General features: G+C 55.5%; 4 protein-coding genes and 1 non-coding gene across 5 annotated transcripts; 1 reads left to right on the top strand and 4 right to left on the bottom strand.

Annotated features, from left to right (window-relative positions):
- Nucleotides 1-354: 354 nt before the first annotated feature.
- On the bottom strand, nt 355-2,088 carry rpl18a (ribosomal protein L18a). Its single transcript, XM_077709596.1, has 5 exons — nt 1,987-2,088; nt 963-1,142; nt 770-899; nt 587-696; nt 355-486 (listed from the first exon to the last, which is right to left on the bottom strand). Exons 1-5 carry the CDS (start codon nt 2,002-2,004, stop codon nt 394-396), a joined length of 531 nt encoding a protein of 176 aa, XP_077565722.1. The 5' UTR covers nt 2,005-2,088; the 3' UTR covers nt 355-393.
- LOC144181608 (small nucleolar RNA SNORA68) lies at nt 1,199-1,329 on the bottom strand. Its single transcript, XR_013324717.1, has one exon. It is a non-coding gene; the product is annotated as a small nucleolar RNA SNORA68 (small nucleolar RNA).
- Nucleotides 2,089-2,814: 726 nt separating the features above from the next.
- Nucleotides 2,815-5,835, bottom strand: LOC144181222 (potassium voltage-gated channel subfamily A member 1-like). Its single transcript, XM_077709589.1, has one exon. The coding sequence runs from the start codon at nt 5,157-5,159 to the stop codon at nt 3,657-3,659; it is 1,503 nt and encodes a 500-aa protein (XP_077565715.1). The 5' UTR covers nt 5,160-5,835; the 3' UTR covers nt 2,815-3,656.
- A 4,438-nt stretch (nt 5,836-10,273) lies between these two features.
- Nucleotides 10,274-15,785, top strand: LOC144181221 (potassium voltage-gated channel subfamily A member 1). The gene is made up of 3 exons (XM_077709588.1): nt 10,274-11,200; nt 11,536-12,604; nt 14,824-15,785. The coding sequence occupies exons 1-2, from the start codon at nt 10,508-10,510 to the stop codon at nt 12,511-12,513; spliced, it is 1,671 nt and encodes a 556-aa protein (XP_077565714.1). The 5' UTR covers nt 10,274-10,507; the 3' UTR covers nt 12,514-12,604; nt 14,824-15,785.
- A 286-nt stretch (nt 15,786-16,071) lies between these two features.
- ptprb (protein tyrosine phosphatase receptor type b) lies at nt 16,072-25,522 on the bottom strand. Its single transcript, XM_077709597.1, has 37 exons — nt 25,179-25,522; nt 24,407-24,704; nt 23,768-24,031; nt 23,442-23,702; nt 23,115-23,381; nt 22,929-23,045; nt 22,720-22,866; nt 22,545-22,662; nt 22,326-22,471; nt 21,990-22,259; nt 21,864-21,922; nt 21,598-21,802; nt 21,433-21,530; nt 21,196-21,361; nt 20,987-21,117; nt 20,782-20,929; nt 20,452-20,721; nt 20,224-20,387; nt 20,005-20,155; nt 19,847-19,947; nt 19,614-19,779; nt 19,270-19,551; nt 18,922-19,200; nt 18,708-18,857; nt 18,490-18,629; nt 18,162-18,402; nt 17,995-18,100; nt 17,844-17,927; nt 17,689-17,788; nt 17,524-17,614; nt 17,376-17,452; nt 17,173-17,307; nt 16,990-17,112; nt 16,772-16,929; nt 16,572-16,707; nt 16,401-16,506; nt 16,072-16,329 (listed from the first exon to the last, which is right to left on the bottom strand). The coding sequence occupies exons 1-37, from the start codon at nt 25,245-25,247 to the stop codon at nt 16,307-16,309; spliced, it is 5,847 nt and encodes a 1,948-aa protein (XP_077565723.1). The 5' UTR covers nt 25,248-25,522; the 3' UTR covers nt 16,072-16,306.
- Between the last annotated feature and the right edge of the window lie 17 nt (nt 25,523-25,539).

The raw sequence follows: 25,539 nt of genomic DNA, 5'->3' as shown, positions 1-25,539 counted from the left end.
TGGAATAGAGTGTAATGTCAAAATCAAGCCTTTTGTCACTCGTGTTCAACCAGGCATGTATATATGTATAATAAATAATATATAAATATAATATATAGCTATTAGCTTCCATGGACGACGATAGAAAACTGTGCTAAATCTACATTAGTACCACAGATCTCTTTGGGAAAACCATATACGGGAGTCCAGATATCAACATGTCAAATTTGTTTTTTAACATTTCAAGCATTTGTTTGGTTCCCGATAAAGCCGGGGTGCATCAAAACAGTTCTCTAAATAATCACCCCTTAGATGAAGCCCCTCAAAAACGTCATTTCCCACGATAGGTCAAAATAAAAGCGTGCGACGCAGCTATTTCCAAACAAACAAGAACTTTTATTTGGAACAACACATTTAGAAGCAGGTGTTTGGTCTCTTGGTGGTGAAACGGGGCTTGTGTTGAAGGCGCAGTACGCGATGCGGCAGCGGGAACTTGATCTTGGAGTCCTGAAAGACCAAAAAAATAGGACGTTGGCACGAACCAAAATAAATAATCTATTTGTACCCCCATAGCAAACCGTCGACTTTCGAGCACCGGGCGACTCACGTGGAACTGCTTGATAGCGGGTCGACGACACTTGTTGGCCGGGATCACCTGCACCTTCATGATCTGGATGGCGTGGGCCCGTGCACGATGGCGAGCGCCCATGTCACGATCTGCAGAGGCACAGCAAATTAGTCACGTGGCAAATTAACAAAATAGGGCGCGGCAAGAGTGGGGCGCACTCACAGCACTGCGTGACGGCTGCGGCGGTGGTCAGATCTCGGTACTCGCGGTACATGTTGTGGGTGCCGCTACGCGAGTCGTAACGCAGCCAGATGCCAAAGTTCTTCACCTTCAGGGGGGTCCTCTCGTAGACCTGCAAGGGGCGACCGCTCGGTCGTCAATTGGGAAAAATCCCAGGGGAGGGGAGAGTACGCACCTGTCCGCAATAGACAGTCTCGCCGTTGGCCTTCTTCATCTTCCTCAGTTGAGACACAAAGTACCAGAAGCGGGACTTGGCCACCACATGGTTGGGGGCGAAGATGCGCATGCGGTACAGCGGCGGGGTGGGGTTCTTGGCCGAAGGGAGCAGTCGCCCGACCACCTTATACTCTCGCAGCTGCCGGGGGGAAAAAAACGGGACACCGTCAGTCGGGTCGACGGACACGGCGATGGCTTTGTCCGACCTCGCTTCACTTTCGGCGGCACGGCAGCCGAGGAAAGGCGACGAGGTCCAAGTTTGATATACGCAAGCTTTGCGTCAGTCACACTACTGAAAGCGTGTGACCGTTGAGTTAGCCTGCGGACATTTTTTCACGTGGGAAAATATGTTTGGCGCTTATAGACGTCCAACCCATTTAGAGGGACGGCGGCAGAAAACAAACATTGTCCACATCTTTCAAATGGGAGTGGACGTCTACCGTTTAATGCTCGTTCTAGTGGATTTGGGTTCATTAATATGTGGAAAAATGCTGAATTGCAAATACTTTTGTTTGTTGGTGTCTTCAACAGTCAAGTTATAGTTGGGTAGTAATTAGAAATTTATGCTAGCAGTGTACACTGAGTACTGCAGTGTGTGTGTGTGGGGGGGGGGGTGGCTAATTCCGGAGAACTATTCCATTGCACATATTTTGAGAAAGTATGAAGCCAGTGACACGTAGTCATACGTTTGGCACAAAAAAAAACGCAAAATGACGATATTGTTCCCTAACACAGGGGAAATATAGCAATGTATTCCACATTAGCTGGCTACTGGGACTCGCCGTCGTCCACATGGTGCCCCGACGCCATATTGTATGGCAAAAAACACCGGAGCCGAAACAGGCGACAAAATGAACGTTCGAGAGGTAGTTAGAAGACGGGTGAGCTAACGAAAGAATGAAACGTTTCCTTATGATGGAATATATATGCTAAAATTTCGCGTGCGGTCAGACGACGAGGCGAAAAAAGTCATTTTTACGTACTGTGCCGGACGCCTTCATGTTGTCTCGCTCACAGCCACGGGAAAGGGAATGTGACGTTTAAGCCCCGCGCATGTCAACCCATGCGGAGGGCGGGACTTCCGCCACAACCGACTTTGGAGGAACGTCAATCAAATAGATAGGGTTGTTCACTATGTTATTGTACACTATCTTCTGAAATGAAACAAACATATTTGAGCTGCCTTTGTCCTGTTTATTAATACTTGTGAACTCTCTCCTCATGATAAAAATACATATTCTCTACTTGTTTCAATTACGCTACAATACTGGAATGGTGTGTTGATGGATTTGAGCTCATTTAAGTCTCCTTTGCTCCTTTTAGTCTCCTTTAAAACAACATGAATTTCTTTTTTCCTTTTCATTTGAGCGCCCCTTGTGAGAGGCGCTAACGGGCCTACGGAGGTCACCGCGACTCCTGGCCGCCGCCTGGCTCGCCGGACTATTTTGGATGCAAGCCCCTCCTCCACTGTGGCCTTAAACTTTGTAGCTGAGAACACAAACAGGAATTAAGAAGGCACCCATTCCAGACGTTTATTCAAAGTGTCTTTTGCATTTGACTTGACGTAGACGGTCACCATGGTAACGGAAGACAGGAATGGAAACTGTTGGGTGTCATCACTCAGATAGGTGGCCTGCACCTATGGTGGCGTTCGGTCAGAGGTCAAAGGTCGAGAAGCCATAAGTTTGTGTCCAAATCAGTGAGCGTCCTACGAGAAAATTGCCCTCTAGTGGCTACTGTGGGAAAGTGCGCTTAGATGATTTTGATATTTTTTTCTTCTGCATTTCTTGAAAAGAAATCACTGCTAAAAATTGGTGCATTTATTTATTTTGAAGATAAAACATTGAACACTTTAATGGTTGATTAAAATTGAATTCTTACCAATTTCAAATGGAGAATGTTTTCCTTATCAAAATAACGGTTACATATTTGTCATGTTTGTAGTAATGTACATTTACAAAAATACCGGTAAGACAATTGTTTAAAATAAGTCATCATTCAAACCATAAGTACAGTAAGAGTGAAAATGACTTGTTAAAATCATTTCCAATGGATTGTTGTTGTTGATTTTTTTTGTTATTTTTTTAAGCTTTCAAGCAATTTACTCGAAATGAAGTGCAAAAAGATTTGTCAAACACACAATTTGACACACACCTTAATCCATTTTGGAATCCAAAGAATGACTGAATCTTTTTTCTGTTCAGGATTTAAACGTCCATCGCTGTCAATGGCAGTGAACAAGCTCATGGAGTGGATTTTTTTGGTTTTCCTCCCCAAAAAGGCCCTCTATAATGAAGGTGACAAAAAAAGTGGGCGTTGCTTTTCCGGTGGGTGCCTTGGAAATGACTCGGGTGAGACGGGAAGAGCTCCGCCCACTTTGTCGTTGTGCTTTTCCATCCGAGAGTTCGGCATTAGCTTCCGTGGCTAATGGACTCCAGTCGTGATGCTATGCTTGTTTTCCCCAAAATTAAAGAATGAGGCCATTAGATCCCGCATTTATCAAAAATAAAATACAAAAATAGGAGCGAACGGTCGGCCGATTCATTTCAAACGTGTCCTTAAACCACTGCTATTTTCACATGCGTCTTTCTTCCCAATCAAATCCAAAGTTTTCCAAGACCGGAGAAGGAAGTGCTCCGGCGCCCCCGCCCTCTCAGACGTCCGTCAGCATCTTGGGGGCGTTGACGCAGTTGTGTCCGGCGGACGGTGGCGGCGGCGGCGCGCAGTTGGCGGTGCGCAGGTTGGCCTCGCGGAAGTTGTCGATGCTGTTGTCGGCGTAGTCGGACTTGCTGAGCAGCGAGGAGGCGTCGTCGCGGCGAGACGCCTCGTCCGAATCCCGCCGGCCCACCTGGAGCAGTTGTGCCTGCTCCTCGCCGTCCGTCTCGCGGTGGTAGAAGTAGTTGAAGTTGGAGACGATGACGGGCACGGGCAACGCGATGGTCAGCACGCCGGCGATGGCGCACAGCGAGCCCACGATCTTGCCGCCGATGGTGACGGGATACATGTCGCCGTAGCCCACCGTGGTCATGGACACCACCGCCCACCAGAAGGCGTCGGGGATGCTGGTGAAGAAGGACTCCTTCTCCTCGGCCTCGGCGAAGTAGACGGCGCTGGAGAAGAGGATGACGCCGATGAAGAGGAAGAAGATGAGGAGGCCCAGCTCGCGCATGCTGGCTTTCAGCGTCTGACCCAGGATCTGCAGGCCCTTGGAGTGGCGCGACAGCTTGAAGATGCGGAAGACGCGCACCAGTCGGATCACACGAAGGATGGCCAGCGAGGTGGCCTGCTCGCCGCCACCTCCTCCGCCTCCGCCGCCCCCGGCACCCTCGCCCTCGGCCTCGGGGTCGTCGGCCAGCTCGGTGCCCAATGTGATGAAGTAGGGGATGATGGCCACCACGTCAATAGAGTTCATCATGTTGCGGAAGAAGGCCGTCTTGCTGGGGCAGGCGAAGAAGCGCACCAGCAGCTCGAAGGAGAACCAGATGATGCAGAGGGTCTCCACCATGAAGAAAGGGTCGCTCAGGATGTCCGTGCGGTGGTAGGACGTGCCGTTGCCGGCCGCCGCCGCCGCCCGGCGCCGCTCGCCGGCGTCCTCCTTCAGGTCGGGCAGCGTCTCCAGGCAGAAGATGACGATGGAGATGAGGATGACCATGACGGAGACGATGGCGATGCCCCGCGCCGGGCCCGAGCTCTCGGGGTGCTCGAAGAGGAGCCAGATCTGCCGCTGGAACTCCTTGTCGGGCAACGGGCGCTCCTCCTCGCGGATGAAGCCCTCGTCCTCGCGGAACTTCTCCATGGCCTCGGCGCCCAGCTCGTAGAACTTGATCTCCTCCGAGAACATGTCCAGGGGCACGTTGACCGGCCGCCGCAGACGCCCGCCCGACTGGTAGTAGTAGAGGATGGCGTCGAAGCTGGGCCGGTTGCGGTCGAAGAAGTACTCGTTGCGCAGCGGGTCAAAGTAACGCATCCGCTTCTTGGGGTTCCCCAACAGCGTGTCCGGGAAGTGCGCCAGGGTCTTCAGACGGGTCTCGAAGCGTAGCCCCGACACGTTGATCACCACACGCTCGCAGCACTCGTGCCCGTCGCAATCCTCGTCCTGCGGGTGGCCCGGCAGGGTGGCGCACTCGTCCGCGTTGTCGCCGCACGCCACCGTCATCCTGCCGGCCGTGGGGGAGCGGGGGGGCGGGGGTACCGGGGGACGGGGAAGGAAGGGGAGGACGTGGAGGAGGAAGAGGAGGAGGAGGAGGGTGCCCCCTCCCCCGGGAGGCACCGTGCGGGAAATGCGGGGTCCCGGCGGCGGGCTCCTACTGAGCCTCCATCTTCGCCTTCACGCTCGCTCGGACGCCACGCTCGTCTTTCCGCCGGATGAAATATTCATGGCTCGCCGTCGTCGAGGTGTCGCCTTCCCGCTCCCGTCGGCCAATAACGGCGCCGCATGACGCCCGCCCGACAGTCCGACAGCCCGCCCTGGTCCTGGCCTCCCTCCTCGGACCACCGGCCGGCCGGAGCCTGGCGACCCCCGAGACGTAGAAGAAGAAGGACCTCGATCCCTCAGCCCGACGCGGCTCCGGTTGGGCTCATCGGAAGCATACTGTGGTGTGACCGAGAATGGGAGGAGGAGGAGGAGGAGGAGGAGGAGGAGCGGGGAGAGGGGAGGCGGGGGGGTTCGACGCAATGCAGACACGCTTTTGGCGCCATCCGAAAAAAGAGAGAGAGAGAGAGAGAGAGAGAAAGAAGGAGAGACAAAAACAACAACAGACAGACAGAGAGGGAGAGAAGGCAAACAGCAGGAGGAAAAATGGAGGGAGACGAGCAGAAAAAGAGCAAAAGGACAAAGACCCAAAAACAATTGGGAGGGAGGGGGACGTACAGGTGAGGGGGGACAAGAGAGAGACGGGAGGGAAAGAGAGAGAGAGAGAGAGACCAGACTGCCCGAGATGGAGAGAAAAAAGGAGAGCTCGTCGTCGGCCCAGTCAACGTTGGCTGTGTTGCCATGGCAACGGCAGACTCCACCGCCGCCGCCTCCGTTCCGAGCGGCGTTTCCACGGCGACCCGGCCCGGCTGGGGCTGACGCCGACCTTTGACCCGGCGGGGACCGTAACCACGACAGGCGTTTGGACGGGAAGGTCGAATTTTAATAGCGATCGGGCGCTAACGAGCGCCAAAGCCGAATTTGCACGTCACCATGCGGCATCCCGGTAGAACAAAATGTCAGCTGGTTCCCACACGTTCCAACGAGGAGCGCGTTTTAAACAGCAGCTGTGGCCAGGACCAGGACACCCCCCCATTCACCAAGGCGCAGGGCGCTTATATAACGGAGCCCCTCGTCGGTCACGACTATTTTTAGCCGGCGGGGCGCGCGTGGAGAAAAGCGCGGCCCGTTTGTCCTTCAAAAGTACGCCTGGGCTATTCTTAGCGTCACCTCATTGGAAAGGCAGCGCCCCGTTTACGTGGTGGTCCGTTCTGGCCCAAAACTGAGGCCTCGCTAAGCTAGCGTAACACAAACACCCCCTGTAGCCAAGTTGTACAAGAAGCTAATCATCCCTCTTAAAATTTGACGTCAATACACATTCACAAAAGGATTTGAAGTATTTTTCAACTCATTTAACTTATTTGCTGACATTGACAAGTGTCTTATCATATTTTGCCAGCCAGAAATGTCAAAATAACTGCTTTGTGGAGAACATTTATTTGATAGACCGCAATGGTACATTCCAAACAAGTTCACGCTGAAATGTAACAAGTCAAAACAATGTCATTCGGGTATCGTGTCACCCTATTTCGGAAATGGAACGATCCAAACAGGTTCCCGCCAAAAAGTCTCAAAGAAGATTAGTACTATCACCTGGTTATCCAGCTGACTATAATCAACTAATTAATGCATTGAGCGCTTTTTTGACACCAAGCATTCTAATATGTTTCCTCATAAAAGGAAGCAAGAATATTTATTCACATGCTAATGTTAGCATTATGAGATGGTGGCAACAATAATAACATTAGTTGAGCGGAGGGAGATATTTTCCTGAGACTTTTTCACTTTTCACTTCCCGTTCGGACCGGCCCAAAACTAGGTTAAACTAAAAAGACATTTCAGAAACAATCAAAACCTGGAGCTGGAAAGTGAGGTGTCTTGTTCTCACATGAAAAATTCACGTGCTCCTTGTGCTCCGACTTGTGTATGACGTTCATTTGCGTAGCCCCGCCCACCCCTGCCGTCTCATTTGCGTGACGCGTCAACTCCAAGGTCGCGTGAAGAAAAGGACATGCGACAGGAGGACGACGGCGCCGCCTGCCGGCACGCCGCGCCGGCCCGCGGCCCGTGTTGCCACGGCGACGTACCCTGCTGGGAGAAGAGGGGCGGGGGCGGAAAAGCCCAAAGTCAGACGCCGTAAACTGGCGCAATGTTACCGTCTGACTGTATTTTGGGCCTTGGGTGAACTTGTCGTCACAAGGGTCATAGGGGGTGCTGGAGCCTATCCCAGTGGCCATCCAATCGTAGTGCACAGAGCGAAGACACAGGATTGAACCCTTGACCCCAAAATTGTGAGGCATACTTGTTAACCACTCAGCTGCCACTTGAATATATGATTTATTTTAATCATATACGTGCTTAAATACAAATGTAGGTCTTTCATGTAGTACAATTTTAGCCTCCAAAAAAAGACATTTTGACCCAAAAGACGAGTACAAACAGGCCTACAATGTAAACATGGAATTATAAAAATGGAATAGAATCCCATACCTGTCAACTGGTACGTTCTCGCCGTAATTGGTACAACTGAAAGCCCATTTTTATATTGGTACGCTGTACACATGAAAATGGTACGCTAAACGGTGATTTTGAGAAAAAAAAATAAATTAAGGCACTTTCTAGCCATTTTTCACCATCCGCCATTGTTTCTTCCCGGAAACGCATGTCTGCCAAGTGATATATGTACCGGCGCCTCTGATTGGCTAAAAAAAAAAAGATCGTCATTTCGTTTTGTAACACTTTCACCATGTGATTTCCGTTTCCTGTTCCCTTGTTTATGTTTACTTTCATTTTCACTTGTTGTTCGTGATTTTTTACAAAAAAGTAAAGTGGTAAGATTTTCCATGTATTTATACATATATGTAAGGGCGAAAACAAAATTTGGTAAGATCACAAATGGTTCGAGGTTGACAGGTATGGAATCCAAAACAATTATTGAAAGTTATTATTATTATCTGAATTCAGTGCCAGCTACCTGGTGGTGTAGTGGTTCACTGACCTGGCTTTGGTGTGGACATGTGTGGGATTGCTTTCAATTTAGCAGCGATGGTTACTGGCGCTACGCTAACTTGGCATCGAAAGGACAAGTGGTGTCACACATTGAGTTGTTGTTTTTTTTTAAACCCATAATGATCTGTCCTAATTATTGCCAATTAAGATCACCTGTCTATATAGTGGAACGCCAGCTGGTGCACAAATCTGGATTTTAATCTAAAAAAACCATACAGATCATCAAAATGAGGACACAGTTAACCAAATAAAAACAAAACAGGGGAAATGCACACTGACAACTAGGCAAAACGTCACATATTCAAAGAGGAAACTAAAATAATACTAATAATGTTCCCCACCCCCGCTTGAAAGGTAGTTTCATGATACCTAGGTGTATCTGATTATCAATTAGTCCTTACTATTTTGGAGATCCTACCCCTGTTCTTAAACTTTTGTCACTTCACCATAGCAAATAGCCTGCAAAACCAGTCATGTCAATGTAGTTTTTTCCAGGTTTGCCCCAAAAACGACATGACAATATATAAGAATTGAATTCACGTGACAAGACGATAGGACGCCGCTTCAATATGGCGAAGAGAAGACACGACGGGAAGGAAACGTAAAGGGACGGCGAGAGGCCACTCGGCCTCTGGAGCGTGCGTGCGTGCGTGTGCGTGCTTGGCAAATCTTCCTCGGGGGGCCTATACGCACACTCCGATTGGGGGGGGGTCGCATCTTGTGAGGAGCGCCGGCCGCCGATTGGCTGTGGCATTTTCCGCTCCAGCGCTCATCCAGCACACACGCACCACGTGCTAAACTAGCGGCTACGCGCCGCCGCCGGGCCTTTTATTTCTGGCTTTCTGCTCAAAAAGCAGGGGGCGCCAATTGCGGAGAGACGAGCGGACATTTGTCCACCATCTTGACCGCCGCGCGCTGTCGCTTTAAGAGCACCAGCGCGCTCGACGGGGGCCTTAAGCGGCCTTTTTTTTCCCTTTTTTTTGCACTTAACAATCTTACAGCGCACGCGGCATTGCCCCTCAGGTGATGGCGCGCGGTGGTTGTTAGCGCTTACCTGTTGCCATGGTGACCACCTCCATCTTAGCCGAGTTCCGCCAAGAATCGGGGAATACCGAAAGCGACAGTATATCGACTGCGACTTCCTCGGCGTCCAATCACCCTGATGGCGAAGAAAATAAAAAAATGAAAACAAACTTTTTTTTAGATGATGTCATGTCGAGTGTGCGATTTCTGACTGGACCTGAACAGCCCGTCAACCCAAATTAAAGGCGGTCTTGTGTCACACTGCCCTCCGGTATTAAAATACACACAAAGGCATATAGCGTGCACGCACGTGCACGTGCACACGCATGATGGTGCATTTGTCAAAAAAAAAAATCTAATGGGATCCTCTTTTGTGTGGATGCTACAGCTTGAGGGCCACCTACTACTCACGTTGTTGTTATTATGGTGTGTGTGTGTGTGTGTGTGTGTATGTTGGGGGGTGGGCATAACAGGAGAGTTAGTTAATCCAGGGGGGGGATGCTGATCATGATCAGGCCGCTGCATTAGATAAGGAAAATGGGCTAAATATAGCATCTATGCTTTGTTTTCTTAATCCCACCGCGGGGTGAAGAAAGTAACCTTTTAAATAGGTCACTGTGCATGTGTGTGTCCAGTGTAAGTTTGAGGATGGTCGCTCTTAAAGGGCCAGCGCGGTCAAACGGCAGCGAGAATTTCCTCAAGCGAGTTCATCGGAGGTAAAAAAAAAAAAAAAGGGAAAAAAAAAATCCCATCAAAGGAGCCCAAAGCGAGCACGAGCGCAAAGACACCCGGGCCATGCGCGTGCGTGTGTGCGTGAGTGTGTGCGTGAGTGTGTGCGCGTTGGTCATCTTATGTAAGATGAAGAGGATGTCAGCGGGCGCCATTTGCATAAGTGAATCACTTTTTTTTCCTCCATTCGCGTTCAAATGAATGACGGTTATTGTGTTGACATGTTTGTTGATTTAAAAAGAGAGAGAGAGAGAGTGAAAAGACGGGGAGCGAATGATGGAGAACGGTCGGGCGGGGGCGGGTCGCTCCTTTGAAACGAGGCTGGGGGTCGGGGTGGGCAGGAGGGTTTTGATGCGTTTAGGGGGCGGAGAGAGACGGCGCCGTTCCCGTGGCGTCGGCTCATTGTAGGCGCACTCGCTGCCAGGGCTGGGCCGCGTGGAGGAGGGATGCTGGCGGCTGGCTTCATCAACAAGTGCGCCTGAGAAAGTGGCATGGAGGTGGCTCTGGTCAGCCTGCAAGAGAACGGCGGCGCCAGCAATGGAGAGCAGCCGCCGGCGCCGCCGCCTCCGCCGCTGCTGCGTTCGCCGCTGCTGGACGACTTGGGCAAGGAAGTGAACGCAGCTCCTCCTCATCGCCAGTGCCATCCTCAGCCTCCGGCCAACCCGCCTTCGCGTCCGCCGCCGTCGTCTTCGCCGCCGCCCGCCTGGAGGATCAACGACATGAACAGCGCGCTGAGCAGCAGCGAGAACGCCATGGACGCGCTGCTGCGCGCCGACCACAGCCCGCACGTGTTCGACGACGAGCTCCTGGACTTGGACTTGGATTCGGACAGCAGCGAGCGCGTCCTCATCAACATCGCCGGCCTCCGCTACGAGACGCAACTGGGCACGCTCAACCAGTTCCCCGACACGCTCCTGGGCGACCCGGCCAAGAGGATCAAGTACTTTGACCCGCTACGCAACGAGTACTTCTTCGACCGCAACCGACCCAGTTTCGACGGCATCCTCTACTTCTACCAGTCGGGCGGAAAGATCCGCCGGCCCGTCAACGTCTCCATCGACGTGTTTGCCGACGAGATTCGCTTCTACCAGCTGGGCGAGGAGGCCATGGAGCGCTTCCGCGAGGACGAGGGCTTCATCAAGGAGGAGGAGAAGCCGCTGCCCAGGAACGAGTTCCAGAAGCAGGTCGGTCTCCGAACGTAGTGGTAGAGCGTAAATGTCTTTGCTTGTTCGAATCCTCGCTTGTTCGAACGTCACGCCGTCACTTGTTTGTAAAAGAGCCGTTTGAAAAGAGTCGTTTGAAAAGAACCGTTTGAAAAGAACCGTTTGAAAAGAGCCGTTTGGAAAGAGCCGTTTGGAAAGGGCCGTTTGGAAAGGGCAGTTTAAAAAGAGTCGTTTAAAAAGAGTCGTTTGAAAAGAACCATCGCCGCGATCCCAAAAAGTGGCTGACGTGAACGCCGTCAACGAAGCGCACGTCCGTGGTTAAAGAGCGTGCTTTTTTCTTTTCTTTCTGGGGGCAGGTGTGGCTGATCTTTGAATACCCCGAAAGCTCCAGCCCGGCCCGCGGCATCGCCATCGTGTCGGTGCTGGTGATCACCATCTCCATCATCACCTTCTGCCTGGAGACCATCCCCGAGTTCCGCGACGAGCGCGAGCTGCCGTCGGCCGGCGGGCGCCCCGACAACGGCACGGCGGCCCGACCCTCGTTGACCTTCAGCGACCCCTTCTTCATCATCGAGACCACCTGCGTGATCTGGTTCACCTTTGAGCTATTTGTGCGCTTCTTCGCCTGCCCCAGCAAGTCCGAGTTCTCCAAGACGGTGATGAACATCATCGACATCATGTCCATCATGCCCTACTTCATCACGCTGGGCACCGAGTTGGCCGAGCAGGGCCAGGAGCACCCCAACGGCCAGCAGGCCATGTCGCTGGCCATCCTGCGCGTCATCCGGCTGGTGCGCGTCTTCCGCATCTTCAAGCTGTCGCGCCACTCCAAGGGCCTGCAGATCCTGGGTCAGACGCTCAAAGCCAGCATGCGCGAGTTGGGCCTGCTCATCTTCTTCCTCTTCATCGGAGTCATCCTCTTCTCCAGCGCCGTCTTCTTCGCCGAGGCCGACGAGCCCGAGTCGCACTTCTCCAGCATCCCCGACGCCTTCTGGTGGGCGGTGGTCACCATGACCACGGTGGGCTACGGCGACATGCGCCCCGTCACCGTGGGCGGCAAGATCGTGGGTTCGTTGTGCGCCATCGCCGGCGTGCTGACCATCGCGTTACCCGTGCCCGTCATCGTCTCCAACTTCAACTACTTCTACCACCGCGAGACGGACCAGGACCAGTCGTCGCTCAAGGACGAGCCGGCCGAGACCAAGGCGGCGCCGGGCCACGCCCCCGACTCGCCCTCGGCCCGCCCCGACGGCAAAACCGACGGTGGCGGCGGCTTGGACTTGAAATCCTCGCTCTACGCCTTCTGCTTGGACACGCGGGAAACCGACTTGTAGTACCGCCAACTTTGATGATGATGATAAGCCCCTCCCACCCTTCTCAGGTTTGCTCCGGATAGGCCGCCTACTCCAAGTCGACTCGTAGCAGGTCAGTGAACGCCCGAGCCGTCGTTTAGTCTCGGCCCGGTGGGTCACCTTGGCCCGTCCGCTTGCGTAACCTCTTCCGGGGCCCACGGCGGCGCGGCATCTGGACGCGGCCGAGCGGAACGCGCCGCCCGCCTCCCGCGTCTTTGATTACTTTCATGTCGATTCACGGCATAATTGCCGCGTCGCCACGACGACCGGCCTCACGGGTTTCACGCTCGCCGACCCCCCCCCCCCCCTGACGAACGCCAACGTGACAGATGGAGTGGCGGCGAGCGAGGCGGTCACGTGTCGGACCGGGCCGCCCTCGACGCCCCAAAAGCGTCCTCCCGGGCTTGGTGTTGAGCGGCGTACGGAGATTAGAAAACTTAAAAATATCTGCTCAAAGCTGTCGAGCCGTCGACGTCTCGTTTTGCCGCCGACGCTAAAACTGCGCGGGCTTTTAATCCCTCACTTTATTTCCATAATCTTCGCGCCGCGCACGCCATTCATGGAAACGCACAAACGCGTGGAGGCCAGCGCACGAGCACGGAGGCCCTTTTTTTTCGCTCTGGCGTCCAATCATTCAGTCCATAAGTGGACTGGAGGTTTGTTCTGAGCTGGTCTGGTCGGCGTTCTGGAAGCGCCAGAAGCCAAGGAGAGCACGCCACGAGGAGGCGGAAGTTACATAAGAGACGCGCACACGCCGACACGCGGCGGCGGTCCTCAGCTGCGAGCTCGCTACTGCGGTGGCGAGGGGGACGACGAAAAAAGAAAAAAAACAACAAAATCAGAGAACCGAGGACAAACGCCTTTTGATGATGTCATTGTGGCGTGACATCACGGTTGGCCGACGTCACCCGAGCTCGCGAAATGGCCGCCGCGCTTACGTAAGCCCAGTCTCGGACCCGGCGGCGTCTGGCCGCGATTGGTCGCCGAGCCGTGGCGCGCGACCCAACCGGAAGCCACGCGCTGATTATACGTCTAATTAGCGAGCGTCACGTGTCGCGGTGGCGCGATGGCGCCCACTGGCACACGGCGAGCGCTCATGCGGAAACTTAGATAACGTCCTCGCTGCTTTGTGTCCTCCTTTTCCGCTCCCATGATCCTTTTTTGCCCGTCGCCTTTTAGCACGGGCGCGTAATGGCCTCGGCGGCGCCGTGACCCCGAGTGGCGCCGTGGCTCAACGTACAAATGTGAGCCTATTGAAAAGGAAATGAAAATGGCGGCTGGCATTCATGCCAATGACATGCTATGCTATTTATCTAGCTTAAGCTACATTTGTGGCACTAAAGGATGAGAAACAGTCAGTTTAAGTCAATTGGGGGCCTAGCAATGACAATTTTGTGCCACTTAGTTCTCATTTTGGGCACTTACAGGTCATTTCCTGGGTCATTTCATGTTTATTTTGATGGACTTTCTGGTTTGTCGCTTTCTGCTGATTTGTTAGCCATTTCCAGGTCAGTACTTGTTTGTTTTGGGCCATTTTCAGGTCACTTTCTGTCAGTTTTGGGTCATTTTTGGGTCACTTTCTGTTAGTTTTGGGTCATTTTCAGGTCACTTCCCTTTGGTTTGGTCGGTAGCTCCAACAAGGTTAAAAACCCAAGTTATGAACCACTGCGTTAGGCCCCTCACCCCATAATCGTTTAGGGTTAGCCTGATTGGGAAGGAGGTCATCACCTATCTAAGAATGTTTTTGGCCGGAGCGCAGTTAGCGGCGGTGGCGGCGGCGGATGGAGCATTAGCGAGGCTTTCCACGTCCGCACCGCCTCAAATCCTTCTTTGGTAACTCGGGACTAAGCGAGTTATTTTGTCGGGCGGGCGCGAAAGGCAAGCGGTAAACGCGGCGAGCGGGTCACGCTGGATTTGTCCCAGCGGGCCTTGCATATGCTGCGCTGGATTAAAGTGATCCCAACTTAATGCCCGCGAGCGTGCAATCATTCATAACTAGCGCGCTGGCGGCGGGCCCCGCGCACGCTCGCTGGCTCGCTCACTCGCTCGCTCGCCGCCATCTGCCGCAACGCCAAGGATTAACTTCTAGGAAGATGGACGGGGGAGGGGCCAAAACAACAACACGCGCCTCCGCAACGTATACACGCCGAGTACACTTTAGTCTTTTTGCAAATGTTGAAAAATGGCCGCATTTGGCCATAAGAAAACATGACTTTTGATATAAAATTGTGTTCTAGTATTTGGCAGCTGTGTATAATATACAAAAATGACATCAATGTGTTTTGCCCACAGAGTTGATGACCCTTGAATCCTTACCTGCTGCACGCCCCGCCCCCTTCCGGACCTGTGTGCCTTTGAGCCAATTGGCGGACCGGCGACTTCGCCCAAGAGGAGGAGCCTCGTCGCTGACAAAAAAAGAAAAAGAATCCTCTCAAAAAGCCATATGAGGCACGAATAATAAGCGGGTTTCCGGATTTCCTACTTTTTTCCTGTTCCTTGAAGTACACTTTCTCTTCCCGCACGTCAACACCTTTGCACTTACTTTTCAAAATTAAAAAGGTGCTGCTGGAGGGTAAAAAAAAAACAGCTGATGATAAACGCGGAGTATATTTTCACCATAAAAATATTGCCTAAACCGGAAGGCACCCTAAAAAAGTTCCAACCAAGGAGTATATTTTCTCAATAAAATAAAGGAAGGACTAAAAAGCAGATGATAAAGTCTCCTGCAAGAAGATGGAAGTGGAATATCTTTTCATCCTGATCAAACTTGGAGGATATTTTCAACAACAACAAAATTGAGAAGAAAAAAAACAAGGGACTGACCTTATAAGGAGAAAAAAACCCATTGGATGGACTACAATTCCAGCTGGGAACTATTTTCCCATTGACAGTTTTTGCAAAAAGACACAAATAAGCGGGTCTTTTCTTCCCTCTTCAGAGTCGTCTTTGGACTGGTGTGCATGTCCTCCGTGCTCCCGTTTGAGACGCGACACGCATGTTTGGAACCCTGTCGTAGCGTCCTGTTCCGGTTCTGATCCGGTTCTGATCCGGTCCCGTGACCTGTCCCTTTAAACATTGACTCCTCCAACTAACAAGCTGCCAAATGGTTGTGAAAAAGCCAAAAGTCGTTGAGCGTGTGTGCGTGTGCGCGTGCGTGTGACTGTGTGTGTGTGCGTGTGTATGTGAGTGTGACAGAGAACGTGCCGTATTTGTTCAAATGTTCATTCTCGGTTGAATAAAATCACTGCCAACTCTGTTTGTGCAATTTCTCCAGCATCCCGCAGAGGGCGACATAAACACCTCCTATTACAGTCCATCAATCACTCATTTTATTCTCACAATAGTCGCAGTAAACTCTTTTTTTGTCCTTAAAGAAGCTTTTAAATTCCTAAATCCGTCCCTCCTTTTTTATGGCGCACAAGAAAAGACGATGGAGCACATAGGGGCTCGTTGACCTTTCGACCCGGTGACCTACCAGGCCTTTTTCGGCCTAGAAAAAAAGGCTAAAATGGTTTAATTCATGAAATAACTGACGGTGGATGAGCATAATAAATGTATTGAAGAGGAACAACAAGCATTTCCCTTCATTTTGTGGCTCTAAGATAAAAACATTCATACGCACAAGTGCTTTTTTAGCTTATAAAGGCTGTCAGTAAAAAAAGCTGTCACTAATCATAATATTCTAGTATTACTTTAAATATCCAAGTGAAGCAAATTACATATATATATCTATAAAAATAAGCTAATGGTCTTTCTTAGCTGGCCGTCCCGCTCGTCAGCGCCCCGAGTGGATCAGCTCTGAAAAGGAGAGGGCGGGGCATCAGGTCTGGGAAAACCCACGGACGCCGAGACCCGAGCCGCTTCCTCACCACGACACAAATCCGGGTTGAAGTTCTCGTAGATGGCGTCGTCGCTCTGGTGTTTGCGGGCTCTCAGGACGTCGCGCACGCACTGGTGCAGGAAGGCGTACTGACCCTGTGTCGGAAACACGTGCACTCCGTCACGCCCTGGTGGCGAGGCGGCGGCGGCGAGGGGCTCACCTCTGTTTGGACCATGTGCTGGCGGTGGAGGCGCAGATCGAAGACGCAACCGTATACGTCCACGCCGCCTTTGGCGTCCAGCTGCTGGAGGAGGCGGTCCAGGGCGATGAAGGTGCCCGTGCGACCCACGCCGGCGCTAAGTTGCAAAGCCATTTAAGAAGCCGCTTCAAACGGATGGGACGGCGGCGCTTCGAACTGACCTGCAGTGAACCACGGTGGGCCCGGCGCCGGCCGAGCGGTCCGCAAAGTCCCGGACGGTCCTGACGAACTGCACCAGCGAGTGCGTGCTTTCCGGGACGCCGTGATCGGGCCACACGGTGAAGTGGAAGTGGCGCACCGCTCGTGCGCCTCCGCTCTCCTGTGGGGGGCGACAGTGAGCGGACAGAAAGCGGGGGGTAGGCCAAAGTCGCTCTCTCACCGAGGAGACCCGGAAGTCGCGGACGGTCCACTCCGGGAGGACCGACTCCGACGTGGTCTGGACCGCCAGCTCGCCGTAAAACAGCGCCTCCCGGTGGGCGGGCCAGTATTGGTCGCACTTGACCTGCACGGGGGTCAGAAAGGTCACGTGGCGGAGACGTCCCGGCTACGGAGGACCACCTACCCGGCCTTTCTCCACGCACTGCGTCACCATGACGACGGTACGCACGCCCTGTTCCCATAGCATCCTCCAGAAGTCGTCCTTGGTGGCGGGCAGGGGGCCCTGCGTGGCCACGTACTCGCGGCGGGAATTGGAACCCTGGGAAAAAATGGCGTGTCGGTCCCCAAAATGGCTCTTTAAAAAACTCTCCGCCAACGCTGACGTACGGGAATGTAGCTGGCGTTGATGTAATCGGAGCCGGAGTCGTCGTCTTGACACGACAGCTTGACACGCGTGGAATCGTCTAGGGCGGGGCAGACATCTTGAGGCCACGCCCACAGACGGCGACTCGGCCGAAAGACACTCCGGACTCACATGGAAGGATGTTGTTGTAGCGGTTCTTCCCGCGGTTCTCTGGCACGCGCGACACCTCCACCGTCTGACTCCGCCCCACGTCCTTCAAGTCCTGCCAGGGCGAGACGCCCAGTGAGCGCCCACCCGGGCGGGCGGGTGTGGTCAACGGTGGGTCCGGACCCTCACCTCGAATTCCTCGGACATCAGGACGCCGGCGTCGGCTTGGAGTTTGGATACATGCGACTCAAAATGGCCGGCTCTCACTGGGCTGCTGACACGGCGTGCGCTGTGGAGGCCAAAGGTCAATAACGCCGCCCCTCTCCTTTCCCGAACGGACTCACCTCCGGACCCCCACGTACATCCCGGCGTCAGGCACCTCCTTCCACAAGTCCACCCTCATCAACGGGCTTTCCCCGAGCGCCTTTCTAAAACATGGCCGACACAAAAGGCATTTAGAAGCGGAAGGAGAAGCGCTCCGGCACCCCCACTTACACTTTCCTGAGGCGGAATCGGTAAAGAAGTAGCGAAGCCACGGCCACCGTCACCCCCAACAGGAAGACGCTGGCGCTCAGCCCCTCCACTACGCCCCTGAGTGGCTCTGATGGAAAAGCGGGTCACTGGGCGGCCCCGGCGCACGGGCGCCATGGCCACTCTCTCACCCGCCCTCGTCCTGAGGGGCGCCGACAGGTAGGTGTCGCTGAAGAGCGGCTGGGGAAACTCCTGGTTGTTTTCGTCAAAGAGTCGCGTGAAGGCTCGCACGCTCAACCTGTAAGACGTCCTTTCCTTCAGAGGCCCGTCGCAAAAGTCGGCGTAGCCGTCACTCAAGTAGGAGTCGTCGCGGGAACGGTCGCAGGCTCCGCCTAGTCGGTCGCCACCCGCTCCTAAGTGGACCTCTACCACCTGGTGGATGAGATGGACCGCAAGGTCGTAGTGTGCGCCCCCTAGCGTTTGGGAGGGTACGTTTGGGTGTGGCTCCGCCCCCTTTACCTGACTGGCCGCCGCGTTGGCGTCTTGCGGGCACCTGTTGATGAAGTAAGCGCTCTGGTAGGCCCGGACCGAGGCGTTGTTGATGTAGTGGCGGTAAGACGGCAGCGGGTGGCGCTGTTCGGGGAGGAGCGGCTCGTCGGCTTTTTGGGAGAATTGACAAATGAGGTAAACGGCCAATGGAGCCAAAATGGCGATCGGTCGAGGTCATAGGCCAGTACCGTCGGACTGGGCGGCGATGACGGCAAAGTAGCGGACCACGCCGTTGGCGTCTCCGAACCACGAGCAGTCGAAACGAAACAAGACGGACGACGACGTCACCTTCGCCGTCACCTCGCTCACGCGGACGCTCGGGGGCGGGGCCGGCGGACCTAGAAAGGATCCGGTCAATTGGACGCGTGGCCGTCGGCGGATTTTCCGACGCGGTGGCCTCACGGTCGATCATGGTGACGGCGGCGGAGGTGGCGGGCGCTCCGGTTCGCCCGTGGGACGCCGCCCTGACGGTCACGGCGTACTTCCTGAAGGGGTCCAGTCGGTCCAGGGTGACGGCGGTGACGTCGCCCTCCAGGCGCAACGACGATGTCAGCTCTCGGTCGCCGTGGCGACGACACTCCACCTCGTAGGAATCCAAGTCGGACACGGGGGGAGACCAGCGACAGGATATGGACGAGGACGACGCCGGGACGCAGTGGAGGGAGCGCAACGGCGCCGGGCCTGACGGACAAAGACGGACGTAAGTATGGCGTTTGTTGTTTTTTTTTGGGTGACCTGCCCACAACGCACTTGTGGTGACGCTTCTTTGGATGGTCTGGCTGGTGGTGAGGGGCCCGCCCCCGGCCCCGCCCCCGCTGAGGGTCGCCACGGTGAAGTTGTAGCGTCGCCCCGGAAACACGCCCCCCACCACACGGACGCTGGGCTCTCGGAGGATGACGGACAGCGGGTCGGGGGGCGTCCAGGCCAACGCAAAATCGCGGTAGTCGCCGGAGGCGGGGCCGACCCAGCGCAGTTCCAGCGTGTCATTGGCCGGGCCTCGCTCGATGGACAGCTGCCCGGGCGGAGCCGGAACTGCGGGTCAAGAAAAGACGCCAAAATCTCTGGTGGGCGTGTCCTCTCACGCCAGTTCTTACCCGTGCGTCCCACGGCGGAAGCGTTGGCGCTCAACTCGCCGCTGTGCGCCACGACGTCGACGTGGTACAGCCTGCCGGGCGTGAGCCCCGCGAAGACGTGAGTGTGAGTCTCCGCCCCCAGGGGCTCGTCTCCCAGGACGGCACCCGAGACGTCGGACAGGATCGCCTGAGGTGGACAAAAGGCGCCTTTTCAAATTCAGCTCCAGGTCGGGTGTTAGCACGTGACGAGGCACCTGGTAGCCGCCGCGCTTTCCGTCGCCGTGTTGCCAGCGGGCGGTCAGCCTGTCCGTGTGCCCGCTGTTGTCCAGCTCCAGACCCCAGGCGGGTGAGGGTTCTGCAAATGTGGCGGTGAGTGGGAGACCCGGGGGGCTCAATGGCGCTCGCCACCCACCTGTCCTGGCCAATACGGACGAGTCGCTGCTCAAGCGTCGACTCCAGCTGATGACACGCAGACGGTACAGATTTCCCGCCCGTAGGCCCGTAAACACGCAAGAGTCGGCACCCGGCGACAGCTTCTGCGCCCCCGCCAGCTGGCCCGCCGCCTGAGTTACAGTTGCTGGATAAACAAACATGGCCGCCGATTGTTGACATGCTTTACGGCCGGCTCTACCTGCAGATGCTGGTTCCCGCTGTGCGTCTGGTGGGACGTCCGCTCGGCCAAAGCGTAGAGAGACACTTCGTAGACGTCCACGTGGCCGTAGGAGGCGTCCCAAGAGAACGCCAGCGAGGACGTGTTGGCGAAGGTGGACGTCAGGTTGGAAACGGCGGAGGGACCTACACGCACACGCCCAGCGTTTCAGAGACGGTTGAACGGCGCCCAACGGTACACACCACTCACGGGTTTGTCCTTCGGCCACCACTTCGGCGGACGCCACTCCGGCGCTGAGCGTGATCATCTCCACGCGGTACCACTTGCCCGGCGTTAGGCCCTCGAGGCGGTGGGCGCGGCTCTGCGGCGCCAAGGTCAGATTAGCCACCGGGACGCCAGCCGGGTCACTTGCCAACAGGTGGAATGCGTCATAACGGCCCGCCGGCCGCTCCCATGTGACCGTCAGGCCGCGCGCCGTGTGCTCTTTGTCCGCCTGCAGCGCGCTAACGCCATCCGGCGCTAAAAGGGGCGGGCCCTGGTCAGCCAATGAACGTCCAATCGGGAAGCGGCCTCACTCACCTGTGCGCCCGGCCGCCACCACGCCCTTGGTCAGCTCGCCGCTTCGCGATCGGACGCTGACGTTGTAGGCGTGGCCCGGGATCAGATTTGGGAAGTCCAGAGAGGAGACGTGTTTGGGGACCAGTCGGGTTTCCGCCGCGCCGCCGCCCTGAAGATGGGAAGTCAGGCACGACTCGATGGCGTCCTTTCTCGCCGCTCAACTCACCGTAGAAGTCAGCGAGATGACGTAAACGTCCACGTCCCCGACCGCCGGCGTCCAGGTGACGGCCAACCCCCCGCCAGAGACTCTCGGGGGGCGGCGCGGCGTCAGACGCAGGTCGGTCACGGTGGCGGGAACTACACCCACATCCGCAAAAAGATAAATGAGAAAGAGCGTACGAGCAGCGGGTCGAGACGGGGCGACGCCGCACGCACCTGTCCGCCCTTCCACGAAGCGCGCCCTCTGATTGGGTCCGCTGAAGGTGGACACCACTATTTTGTAAAGGCGTCCCGCCGTCAACGACGTGAATCGGTGGCTTCGCGCGTCGCCGCCTAGTGTTACCGGGGGTAACGCGCGCGTGTCGTTGAACAACAGCGTCACCTGTAAACCATCATCCGCTTAGTTAATGGAGCCGGGTGGCTAGGGTTCGAGTTAGGGAGATCCTCGGGTACCTCGTAGTGGTCCACGTCTCCGGGGGCGGGGCTCCAGATGACGGTCAGGTCGCTCGATCCGGCGTCAACGACGGACAGATTGGCCACCGCCGAGGGAACTGCCGGCGACGACGAAAGACAACAAATGATTGTCGGGGACCAAGTCGGTCGGGCCGATCCACTTACACGTGCGTCCGTCTGTGGTGGCCTCGCTGACCAGGTCGCCGCTCCACGTTTCCACGGTGACGGTGTACAGCCTGCCGGGCACCAGCGCGGCAAAGTCGCACTCGCTGCGCGTGGCGGCCACGCGTTGTTGGCGTGCCACGCTCCCGTTGTATCGCAGCGCCACCACGTAGCCGCTCACCTCGCCCGAAGCCCGACGCCAGTACACCTGGTGGACGGAGGGGAAGCCGCTGTTGCCGGGCGGATCGTTGGGAGTGCACCACACATACCTTGAGGAAGTCGGCCCGGGCCGAATGCACGGCGGTCGGGTTCTGCACCACCGCGGGTTCTGCAAATGATGACAAGGTTTGGTGGGCCTTCGAAACAGTGAGCGGTCGCAAGTGGGCGGGCCTTACGTGTGCGCGCGTGCACTCGGGTGGCGTTCTCCAGGGTGCCGCTCCTGGTCGTTATGACCACCACGTACATGCGTCCGGCCACCAGCGAGCCGAAGGAGCACTCGGGCGGCACCGCGGCCGAGACGGCCACCGTATGGACCGGCGAGCCGCCGCCGTCCTCCAAGCGGACCAGGTAGCTGTCCACCACGCCGTCCGCGGGGCGCCAAGACACATGTAGCGCGTCTGGACGACCGCCGTTGACCACCTCGATTTGGGTAACGGACGCCGGGGCTGAAAGTCGTTAGAAGATGGCGTGGGATTGTTGCCTTTTCAAGTTTAGGGCGTCGCCAGACTCACCGGTTCTCCCCTGTAGAGCCGTGACCTTGGAAGGCACGCCGCCGCTAACAACGACAGCCTCCAATCTGTAGAGGGCGCCGGGGGTCATGCGGGAAAAGAGCGAAGAGGCGGAGCCCACGGGAAGGCTGCGGTTCTGAACCACAACACTGTGGCAAAGACATCCACCACAGTGAGTTTCACGCTCGCCATTTCTTTTCGGCGCTTCGCTATGATGGCGACCTGTCCTGGAGTAGCGTGAGCGCATAAGCGTCCAGGTCGCCGCGCGGTTTTTCCCACGTCGCCTCCAGGCCGTCCACGCCGACGGCACGCAATGTGATGGCGTTCAGCGCCACGGGAACTGGTGAGAGACGCTCGTTAGCCAGATATTTCTCTCAACGGAGGATGGCGTGCTCACCTGTCCGTCCTTCCACGGAGACGGACGTGCTGAGATTCTGGCTCCTGGTCGTCACGGTGATGTTGTAAATCCTCCCGGGTGTCAGGACGTTGAAGGTGCACTCCCTGGCGTGAGCTTCCACTTCCCTGGTATCGGCCGTCATGTCACCTTAAAGGACGCAAAGCGTGCATAAAGCAAAGAACCGGGACCTTCTTGGACGGCGCCGTTACCGTGGCGAAGAGTCAAGAGGTAGGCGTCTCGGGAGCCCGAGGCGCCGTGGCTCCAAGTGGCGCTCAGGGAGGTTTCATCCGCGTGGCGAATGTGAAGGTCAATCACGCCAGCCGGCACTGAACACACGCCCACCACCAATCAATATACGTGCTTATGGCGTGCTGCACGAAGAGCGCCGTTCTCACGTGTGGCTCCGTAGCAGCCGCTTTCCGCCGTCAACGGTCCGCTTCGCACCGCCAGTGTGGCCCAATACCGCCGGCCAGGGAGTAGTCCCGCCCCCACGAAGGTGAAGTTCAGGGCCTGGTGTGGGAGGACGGCGGACGCCACTTCCAGGGCGCCGTCGCTCAGGACCAGGCGGTAGTCGTCAAAGTGCCCGGCGGGGGGCGACCACGAGAGGAAGAGGCCTCCCGGTGCCGTGGGCGTCAAGGTCAGGAGAGTCGCCGGCGCGGGAGCTGAGTGGGAATTGCACCGACGTCAGGAAAGGGGACCGGAAGACGGATAAGGGTTCCCACCTGCGCGGGTATCGATCTCGGAACTGTTGAGGAGCTCTCCGCTGCGGGTGTCCACCGTCACATGGTAAACCTGGCCGGGGGTCAACCCGTCCACGGTGACCCCGTCGGCGTCAGGAAGGACGCTCATCTGCCGTGCGTCGTTGTCCGCGTCGGACTTCACGTTAACCAGCAGGGCGTCGGCGGCGCCCTCGGGCCGTCGCCACGACAGGCGCAAGGCGGCGCCCTCTGCCACGGCGGTCAAGTTGGTGACGGCGGCCGGCGCTGAGGAGCAAAAGGCCTTTAGTTCATCCCCCAAAAGGCAAAAAAGGGCCTCTTCGGGTCGGTACCGGTTCGAGCGTTGATGGTGGTGTGGTTGTGCAGATGGCCCGCCTCCGCCACCACGGTGACGTCGTAAGCCGTGCCCGGTGTCAGGTCGTGGACGGAGCCCCCGACGGCGCCACTCTCCAAAGTCTGGTTCAGCAAAAGCGTCCCCTCGGGGCTCCGCGCCAGCAGCCTGAAACGCTCAATGTTTCCTGGGCCCGCCTGCCAGGAAAGTCCCAGGCTTTGGCTCGGCCTGGAGGCCACGCGCAGGTCTCGTGCCGCCGACGGACCTGGACAATAACAAACGCCCCCTTAATTAATCTGTCGCCCCTAGTGGAGAATTTAAGAACTTCCGCAAATATTTGAAGGTCAAAAAGAAGAAAAAACAAATATTGAAAAAGGTTATAAGCTTTATATAAGAGTTTAAAGGTCGAGGGCGTGGCTTCCAGACTCCCACGTTGCACGCACAGGACAAAGAACAATGGGGGACGGGAAATGGAGACGTGGAAACACAACAACTTCTGCTTTGGACGCCTTCCAAAACACACGCACGTACGTACGTACGCCTTGGCCCTATCGCCCTATCGCCCGCCGTCAGCCCTGGCTGGCTTCCTGCTTCTAATTAGCGCCCAGACGTTACCTTAGACTCCATGGATCAAACTTACTGGTGTACACGGTGGCGTTGGCCACTTCTCGGTCGTCGTCGGAGACAACGCGCAGCACGTAGACACTCCCCGGCCACAAGGGGCGCACTTCACAGGCGAAGACTCCATTGGAGATGTTGGCTTGCGTTTCCCGTTGCGGCTCCGGCACGCATCGGGTACTTTCGGTGGCGTTGGCGTCGGCCGGGCGCACGGCGAAGGAGCAATTGGTTCCTGCCGCGGTGAGCGTTAGCCGCGCCCAATCCCAACCTGACGTGGCCTCGGTCCGCCACACGCGGCAATCGTCCAAAGCCGTCACGGCCTGATGGGCGGGAAAACAAGTTTATGAGGCACTTATCCTCACATGGGTCTCACTTTGCTGTCAGTCAATGGCAGGCCATAATGGTCATGAATTGACCTAACAGATACTAATAAAATGACTGACACATTTATTTTTCTCTCATGATCCCCAAACAGCTTAAATATGAAAAAATACTACAAGATAGCAAATGAATTCCACAATTTTCTAAATTGGAAACATTTTAATAAAAAAACTGACATTTTAAAATAACACTCCTTTTCCCCCTCCACTTTTTCTATCTATTAATCCTGCATATTGAATATTTTTCTATATATTCTCTTTTTTTAACAATTTATTACATCAATTTCATCAATATTTATTCCTACAATGCTTTTTGACAGATAGAATATTTGTTGGATGCAAATTTTGGCATCAAGAAAAGTTGTAAGACATTTTTGATTATGATGATGAAAATATTAATATATGATTATTTACCTGTTGTATCCACAGCAAGGCCCAAAAAAACGCCAAGGCGACGCCTCCGCCACGATCAACGGCTGGCATTTCGGACGCAAAGAAGATCGACGACCGTCCACCATACTCGTCGACCCGTTCTGCCGCCGTGCCGGACCGGGCCGGTCCGATTAGCTCCGCCTTTCCTTTGTCCGCCGTTTCCTGTCTGTCGGAGCGCGCTATAAATACGCGTTTTGAGCTTCCGCACTTTCACTGGCGTCCCGTCGAGTTGAAAAGGGCGCCGATGGCCAACGAGCCGCCGAACCTCCACGTCCAAGTGGATGGGACGGCGAGCAATGGCCGCCAAAGTGATGATGTCCCTGTTGTTTGTGATGGTTTGAAA

This window comes from Stigmatopora nigra, chromosome 23, assembly GCF_051989575.1.
Source record: "Stigmatopora nigra isolate UIUO_SnigA chromosome 23, RoL_Snig_1.1, whole genome shotgun sequence".
Taxonomy (NCBI): Eukaryota; Metazoa; Chordata; class Actinopteri; order Syngnathiformes; family Syngnathidae; genus Stigmatopora; species Stigmatopora nigra.
The sequence above is the reverse complement of the archived record's forward strand: the minus strand, read 5'-3'. Positions and strand labels throughout refer to the sequence as shown.